This window comes from Schistocerca nitens, chromosome 12, assembly GCF_023898315.1.
Source record: "Schistocerca nitens isolate TAMUIC-IGC-003100 chromosome 12, iqSchNite1.1, whole genome shotgun sequence".
NCBI classification, from domain to species: Eukaryota; Metazoa; Arthropoda; class Insecta; order Orthoptera; family Acrididae; genus Schistocerca; species Schistocerca nitens.
Genome location: NC_064625.1, coordinates 166,044,183 through 166,053,354, shown reverse-complemented (window position 1 = coordinate 166,053,354; position 9,172 = coordinate 166,044,183). Strand labels below are relative to the sequence as shown.

Below are 9,172 nucleotides of genomic sequence, written 5' to 3'. Positions count from 1 at the left end.
AATATTGTGCAGCACCTATTTTGTTCACAAGTACAATGCAACGTTACCTGAACAACACGAGTGTTGCAATATCATATTTATCTGCCAAAACTGAGCGAGCGACTTTCAATTAAAATGTCTCCTCGTACAGGAATATGTGTAATGGGTGTACGAGTGCAGTGTGTAGAAAGGTGGTTGATGACATATGGAAATTTGGGTCTGGCTGTAGGGTGTGCTCGGATAGCCTAATGGAAGGCGATATGTGGGAAATCTGGGTGTGAGTCCCAGAACGGCAAAAATTTTCATTGTCGTCATTCTGTTATACAGCTGACGGTTGTCCATATTTGCAGGTGTGAATACATATTGTGTAATAAACAGTTTGGACAAGAAGAGAATAAAAGCTTCTAAAATATACATCTATAGAAGAATGCTGAAGATTAGATGGGTAGACAATAATTAATGAGCAGGTGATGAAATGAGTTGGGGGGAAAAAAATTGTGGCGCAACAAAACTAAAAGAAGCAACTGGTGAACAGGACACATCCTGAGATGTTGAGAAATCATCAGTTTGCTAATGGAAGAAAGTTTCTGATGTAGAAATTGTACAGTAAGCAGGTTCTAATGGATGTGGGGTTTGCAGTAGTTGTACAGAGTTGAAAAGGTGTGCACAGACTAGACTGTTGTGGAGAGCTACAGTAGACCAGTTAAAGAACTGAAGACCACGATAACAACAATGTGATCTCTCAAATTTTTGCAGCATGATTAATTTTCAGGTGTTCCCTGTAATGTTTCTTCACCATATGAAAGACCACATAATTTAAAATCTAAAGCCCTCAGCCTCAGGCAGTAAGGTGAAAGTAATGGCAAACTGCATCTGAGTTATACACTGTGAAACACAGAAACCAGTGGAAAACCACCTGCTATCCTTAGAACAACTGTATTAATATTGTGTTGTTTATGCTCATTACAGTTTGAAATGTTTTGAACCATTCTGCATTCAATAATCGTTAGATTCAACATGATAGGTTTGATCCCCAAATAAAAATAAATTATTTCTTGAATTAAGTGATGCAGTTGGCTTAGTTACAAATGATGGGTCAGTGAAAGTGTGTCAATTATAAATTTGAGCATATCCAAAATAAATATTTTAATTTGTGGGGCCCACTGAAAATTCCCTCAAAGAAAGTGACTTACTTAGATTCTGCAAAAGCAACTACTTCATATTTCACTAAATAATTTTCAAGAATGTTGTTAACAGATCCATCAATTATCCCTTCAAAAAATGTCCAAATTTGTAGCTTTTTACTGCTGTCAGTGTCTTATTTATAATTAGTTTGAGGTTTAATGTGTTGTTGGGATCCTCGAATGACAGCCAATAGCAAGGTCTTCTGACATTCTACATCAATATTTGAGGGCATTGATCAAGTACTTGGTGAAAATATTGCAACTTTAAGTGATTCTTTCTGAAAGGATACCTGAGAGCTTCACTATTGTCACTTTAACATTTAAAACAAGCCAGAAATTAATTAGCTGCAGGAAGAAGTGAAGCAGTTGCTTCAAGTATTGCCATGCACGCGGAATCAGTCAATGTGTCAAGCAGCTGAAACTTTAAGTGTCAGAGAACACAGTACATGGAATAGGGACAGAGAAAACACTGATCAGACAGAGAGAAGCACGAAAGAGGAGGCAGCATTCAGCTGCAAAGAAGCAATGGAAACTTGAACAGAAAAATGAATCACAGCAGAGAAGTCAAAGCTGGTGGTATATCCTTGAGATTGGGGGAGGAAAGACAGAAACAATTAGAAAAACTGTAACATCTGAGGTCCAGGGTGCAAGTAAGTAGTGTGGTCAGGAAGGTAGGCTAGAATATGTTGAGTGTTCAACTTACCTGCTTTTGTAGAATGATTGTCCTTTTTGATCTCATAATCATTACATGAGCACACAGTGTATGAATAATTAAAATAAAAAGATACTTAAGTTTGTAATTCTGAAAACATTTTATTTAACAGTCAGCATATATTTTTTCTTTATCACAGTAATTCGTAAAACTGATTATCTTCCTTAAAATTTACAGTTCTTACATGGACACACAATAAATTTGCTCCTAGATTTTCCTAATTAATAAAAATACCATATAATATGGATTTATAATTTCAGAAACGTTTTGAGAACAAATTGTTGCCATCTATAGCTCTTGCCAGGAAGCCAACAGAACAATACATTGCAATTGTCAATATTGTTAGAAGACATGGTACGCTTCCAACATCTTCTTTATGATGAAATCTACGACAGTCAAGAATACTGCCTCAATATTTTTTGTATCTGAAAAATGGAGAAAAGTGAAAATAACACAAACTGATAACATAAATTCAGTTACTTATGTACAGGTTGACTGGTCAACGCCTAGAGAAAGTGCAGATAATCTGGAGTTGAACATTACTATTTAATTTTTTTGAATGGCTGATGGTTTAGTTAATAATTAATCTCGAATTTTTTTCATAGGAATGACCTGCGGAAACTGCATGTGGTCTCAACAGACGACTGCAGGCAAATTCAGAATGTGAAGCCGTGGAGGTGGACATGGCACTAGCAGACACAGCTCACATAACAACTGAACAGGCCAACAAGTAGTTCATAGCTCACCACTTGACTCTTAATCTCACGAAGATTCATATTGTGCAACTTCAAGCAAGCAACAGTGACCTTTCTAGATGTTAATAACAAAAATCAGTTTCAACTGAACTGTGGTATACAGAGTCACAAAACAAAGCACAAAAATAATTTTCACACAGGCTTTGATTCCTTGCTTATGGTCCAGAGTGGAGTTACGTGCTGTAGTGGAAAGACATTCAACAAACTCCTGTCTAACATACAGCAAGAAATTGGTAATTCATACCAATCCAAAGAAAAATTAAACACATACCTCATTATCTACTCTTTCTACAAATTATCTCAATATTTAGATTGAGGGACTGGAAAGTTCTGTTAGCTACATCACAATGTTTGTTAAGAAGCTGTAAGACTACAAATAATCCATATCTATACCGACATGCACTGCTTGACAATTGCTAAGGAACAGAGACATTGTTTGATAGGAAGAAACACTAGTAATGACGGACAGCGTGAAGACATACAGTACATATGTAATAGAGATGGAGTGCTATAATTATAATGGAAAATTGTCATGTGCAAGTAAGTCTCATGGTCTGACGGTTCCATACAAACTTAATTATGAATACAGACAATTCATCCATCCTGGAAACCAAGAATCTCAATCATTTTTGCCTTTTATTGACACTGATACCGGCAAAGTATCAGGAATTCCGAGACTTTTGAGAACGTTATAATTTTAAGTTTGAAGTCAGGTAGCAAGTGACAAAATAAATATTTTTTCATGTATTATAATCACAAATTCACATTTTTTTGTTTTTTCCTTCACTTGTACTGTGAAAACCTGCTTCTTGACAAATTTCATGATTACAGATCAATGGGAAGTACCCTACAGGTTTTAATGAGTTAGTTTACAAGTATAAAAATGTGACATAAATGGCTGTATCTTTTGATTGCATTCACTTCGAAGCCTAATAGTTTTACACCACCAAGGGACCAGAAATTGTAGTGTGTGATATAATTTTCAACTTGATACATGTATCCATTCCTGAGAAGAAAGTGTCATAGCTGACATACGGACAACATGCAGTCTGGTAACAAATGCAAAACAAGTTTTTTCATGTGATATAATTACTAATTAAATTAAACAATGGAAAATCCAGGATGAAATGTAACAATAATATGAAAAGGAAAGATGGAGAGAAAGACAGTGGGGGGAGCATGGGGGAGAAAGAAGCAAAAGTACAGGGTGTGTCAAAACTAAAACTTCACAGGTTTGGAAATTCATAGAAACTTATTTTTACAACATCTTGCCATCATTCTGTAAGAAAATAGTTCAAGTTTTGACTCACGTGGGCAACGGCCTTGCCACAATGACTACACCGGTTCCCGTGAGATCACCGAAGTTAAGCGCTGTTGGGCGTGGTCGGCACTGGGATGGGTGACCATCCGGGCCACCGTGCGCTGTTGCCATTTTTCGGGGTGCACCTAGCCTCGTGATGCCAATTCAGGAGGTACTCGACCGTATAGTAGCGGCTCCGGTCAAGAATACCATCGTAACGACTGGGAGAGCGGTGTGCTGACCCCACGCCCCTCCTATCCGCATCCTCCCTGAGGATGACACGGCGGTCGGATGGTCCCAGTAGGCCACTCGTGGCCTGAAGACGGAGTGCTTTTTTTTTACTCTCGTGGTACACTAGTGCAGAATTATGCCACCACAAGTGTTAGCTCCAGATGCAGCAAAGATGGCTGCCTTTACCAGTCCCAGGCAGGCGCTCTACCTTTATGGGTGGCATAAGTGTTTTATTGAAACTGGAATTTCTGTAAGACACATCAGATCCTCAGGTCATACATGAGTGTCTGAAGATGTAGAGCAAGTGAGATGAAGCTTTGTGAATAGCCCTACAAAATCAGCCTACATCTGGAGAGCTAGATGTCCCACAGGTGACTGTTTGGTATGTGTTAAGAACACTGTTGCATCTCAAACAGTACAGGTTTACAATGGTGCAAGAACTAAAAGGCACTGACTTTTGTGTGGAAATGTTACATTGGTCAGATGAAGATGAAGATTTCCTTGGAACAGTTACCTTTAGTGATCTGCTGACTTTTCACTTAAGTGGCAATGTTAATGAACACAACCGTAGGATTTGAGGCAGTGAAAATCCATAAAGCTCTCTGGAACATGAATGTGATTGCCCAAAAGTGAATGTGTTTTGTAACTGAGAAAGACCAAGGTTTATGAACCTTTCTTTTTCCAGGTGAAAAGTATCAACCGAATGGTGTGCTTAGATGTGCTGGTAAACTTTTTAATCCCTCATATTGACAATGATGACCAAGATCACAGCATGCAGTATATGCGAGATGGTGCACTGCCATACTGCCTCTCAAAAACCAGGGATTTCCTAAATGTCTATTTGTTGTTTATTTTGGTCAGGGATGTTCAACTAGAAGGTTATCATGTGAGTGGTCGGACTGAGGTGAGCCAGTTTCATGGCCCTCTAAATTCACCAGAACTGACACGTGTTTTCTTTTGGGGAGGCATCAAGGATACCATGTTTGTTCACCCCTTACCAGCTTCTCTAACAGAGCTCAGAGCCAGAATCCGTCTCGTAACTGAACTAGTCACACCTGACATGCTGCATCAAGTTTGGCAATAAATCTAATTAAGATGGAAGTCAATGGAAGTCACATTGAACCTGTTCAGGTGTAAGGTAAAAAAGGTATTTTGCTATTGAAATGACACAAAAACCATGTCTGTAGGTTAAATGAATAAATCAATGTAAGTTTTCAGAGTTGTAAAGTCCTTTTTGATACAGTCAATACTGGTGGAAGTGAGGTGAGATAACAGAGGGGTTGGCACGTTATCAAATATTCTGGTTTATGAGACATTCAAAATAATACTATAAGGAGTATCCTCAAGAGGGAGAAGAAAAATAGTTTGTGTGAGAAAAAAACAGAGCATATGATTTTGATAATAATAAAAATAAAATATATTAAATGTTTCGATGTAATAGTAATTTATTTCCATCAGAGCTTAGTACACGGTTTTAGCATAAGGTTCAAGAAATTCTACAAGGTGTACAACTTTGCTTCCGCTGTTTTTCCCCCAACATTTGAGGCTTTAATGAAACACCTTGGTTACACATGTATCATTCAAAATATTTTCTATCACTGGCCACTACTTTCTCCAATCTTTTGGGCAGTGTACGAATCCCATTGTAACATTACATGAGTATGTCCTATATAGTCGGATCTACTTTGCATCACGTGAGTCAGTGAGTGTAGGGGAGTAGAAATCAACAGTGACCCCTGACGTCATATCAACTTGAGATTTTTTTTTATACATGTCACTCATTTCTAAATTTTATTGATTATTTACAAAGTAAAGAATTTAATTATGTACAACATTTAATAGGTAATGAGTTTTAATGAGACAGATATAAACATGTTATGACATACCGGAGGCCGGCCGCGGTGGTCTAGCGGTTCTAGGCGCTCAGTCCGGAACCGCGCGACTGCTACGGTCACAGGTTCGAATCCTGCCTCGGGCATGGATGTGTGTGATGTCCTTAGGTTAGTTAGGTTTAAGTAGTTCTAAGTTCTAGGGGACTGATGACCACGGATGTTAAGTCCCATAGTGCTCAGAGCCTTTGACATACCGGTAACAAATAACAACTTTCATGAATGGGCATAGAATTGTTAATTTACAACCCAGAGTTGATTTAAAAATTATTCTAGGGAACCACAGCCCGACTTTGGTGCAAACAAAACGCGCGCGAATTCTCAAATATCGGCGCGGAGTTCAAGATACACAGCTGGATATCGGGCGTTATTGTCGCGTGTACGATTCAGTAACATTAACCGAAATTTACGGACATCAGCTTGATAATAACTATCAAAGACTTATATTAGCGGCATAGTAATCGTCTTGATGCTTAAAACAAGCGAGAAGTGATTTACTGTCGGGATACGACAAGTATTAATCATTGCATAGTCAGCTTGTTGATACATCGCTTAGCAGCTCATAAACGGACTGTGATACAATTACTGAAACGAACTTTTAAATATCAATGGCCACTACACACACATCAGAAACTAATTACTCTAACTGTGAGTGACTTCTGGATTGGATGAGTCTTTTTAATTTCAGCTAATTGGTATTAATAAACTTCTTTTGAGGTTGAAACTTCATCAATGGTGTCGCGCTCATTCAGTTCAGCAGAATGACAGATGGTACTAGCTCCGCTACTATTTATAGTTTTAAAAGAAAAGAGAGCACATACTTGTTCTTCTTTTCAGAAATATTCGTACTTTAGGCATCAGTCTTCTCAAACCAGAGGCACGAGTGACGCTCCCTCACAGCACTACGATATCGTGAACCACCACACACATGTGCCCCCTTCTCACAACATTTCTGCATTGAAAACCCTGAGATATAGCCATGGTACGAAGAAGGAAGAAAGAAGAGGAAAGATCAGTGAAAGAAACGGAGCAAAGAGAGAAAGGAAGGTCACACCGTGTCAAAACAATTGTTCATCTATTGAAGCGATCCACGAATCGATCCAATTTGTGACTTCTTCATGAGATCAGAAGTGTTGGTCAGCCAGGCCAAGCGCCATTGATCTAAACAGGTGATAAGAGGGAGCAATGTATGGAGAATACGGCGGGAAGGGTAGGACTTTCCATTTTAACGTTTCCAAGTATGTTATGACATTTTTTGCAACATGGGGTGTAGCGTTGCCGTGCTGCAAAATCACTTTATCGTGTCTCTCACCGTATTACGGCCGTTTATCTTTTAATGCTCTGCTCAAACACATTAATTGCATGTGATAACGAGCACCTGTGATGGTTTCACTTGGTTTTAACACCTCATAGTATACGACGTCGAGCTGGTCCCACCAAATGCAGAGCATAATCTTGGAGTCGTGAATATTCGGTTTGGATGTCAACGTGGAAGCATGGCCGGAATATCCGCATGGTTTTTTGCGTTTAGGGTTGTAATGAACCCATTTTTCGTTCCCGGTCACATTGCAATGCAGAAATCCCTCCCGTTTTTGCCTCTGTAGCAACTGTTCACAAACACACAAATGCCGTCCAATGTCCCTTGGTTTCAGCTCACACAAGACCCAAGTTCTTCTTCCTGAATCATGACCATAGCCTTGAGACGTTTTGAAATGGCTTGCTGTGTCACTTTCACTAATCGTGCCAATTCTTATCGAGTTTGACACGAGTCTTCACTCAGGAATGTCTCCAATTCTGCATCTTCGAAAACATTCTCTCTTCCACCAATATGCCAGTCTACGACGTTAAAATCACCATTCTTGAAGCGTTGAAACTGCTCACAACACGTTCTTTCACTAATAGCGTCCTTATAATACGTACTTGAGAGCATTCGATGAGACTCAGCCACTGTTTTCTTCATATTGAAACAAACCAGTAACACTTCCCGCAAATGACGAGCATTAGGCTCGTAAATTGACATTTTCAAACAAGAACAGCTTAATGATGCAGACACAAATCGACTAATGTTTGAATGAGGTTATGTTGACCACGGTCCACGCTAACTTCCTGATGTCTGTGATCCATTTCTTTCAACCGCTACTTACCGTTGTTGCCACCTATCGGCAAACGGTGGAAGCAAAGTTGTACACCTTGTAATTAAATTAAAAAAAAAAATAGCATTTGAAAGGGACTCTTCAAAAAATTTGTAAAGTACATACACCATGCAGTAGATTTAAGAATCTTAATAGCTACATACTCTCACAACTTTGACAGAAGTTACAACTTACTACTACTAAGCCCGCCCGGTTGGCCGTGCGTTAGACTGCACGGCTTTCTGGGCGGGAAGGAGCGCCTGGTCCCTGGCACGAATCCGCCCGGTGGACTTGTGTTGAGGTCCGGTGAACTGGCCAGTCTGTGGATGGTCTTTAGGCGGTTTTCCATTTGCCTAGGCGAATGCGGGCTGGTTCCCCTTATTCCGCCTCAGTTACATTATGTCGGCGATTGCTGCACAAACAAGTTCTCCACGTACTTGTACACCACCATTACTCTACCACACAAAAATAGGGGTTACACTCGTCTGGTGTGAGACTTCCCTGGGGGTCCACTGGGGGCCGAACCGCACAATAACCCTGGGTTCAGTGTGGGACAGTGGAGGGGTGAAGTTGACCATCGCGGCTGCAGCGGAAATGGAGCCTCTCCATCGTTTCTAGGTCCCCGGTTAACATAACATACAATACAATACAATACAATACTACTACTACTACATGATCAGGCCCAGTGGACCGCACGCATCTACAAGTTTCCTCCTCCACTGTATTCTGTCCATTGCTGCTATCCGCCACCCGTCCACATCTATTGACACTTGGATTAAATCTTCATGGAGTCCACCCCTCCAACACTTCTTGGGTCTCCCTGGCCGTCCGTGATCCTCCATCCAGGCCACATGGCCGTTCCACTGCATTCGTTTGGCTTTGACAGTTCCTGCTATGTTGGGCTGCTGGTATAGTTCCTCAAGCTCTCGGTTGTATCTGATCCTCCATTCCTCTGTATCTGCATCCAGAACCGGACCGAAGATCTTCTAT

At 40.1% G+C, this 9,172-nt stretch overlaps 1 protein-coding gene and 1 pseudogene across 1 annotated transcript in view; one reads left to right on the top strand and one right to left on the bottom strand.

Moving 5' to 3' along the window:
* Positions 1-1,995: 1,995 nt before the first annotated feature.
* Positions 1,996-9,172, bottom strand: part of LOC126214980 (guanine nucleotide-binding protein subunit alpha-14-like) — a 104,168-nt gene continuing 96,991 nt past the window's right edge. The window contains exon 8 of the mRNA XM_049941612.1: positions 1,996-2,300. Coding sequence (XP_049797569.1) covers positions 2,218-2,300 — 83 coding nt within the window. The 3' untranslated portion in view covers positions 1,996-2,217. The remainder of the gene's footprint in view (positions 2,301-9,172) is intronic.
* LOC126215592 (5S ribosomal RNA) lies at positions 3,944-4,061 on the top strand (annotated as a pseudogene).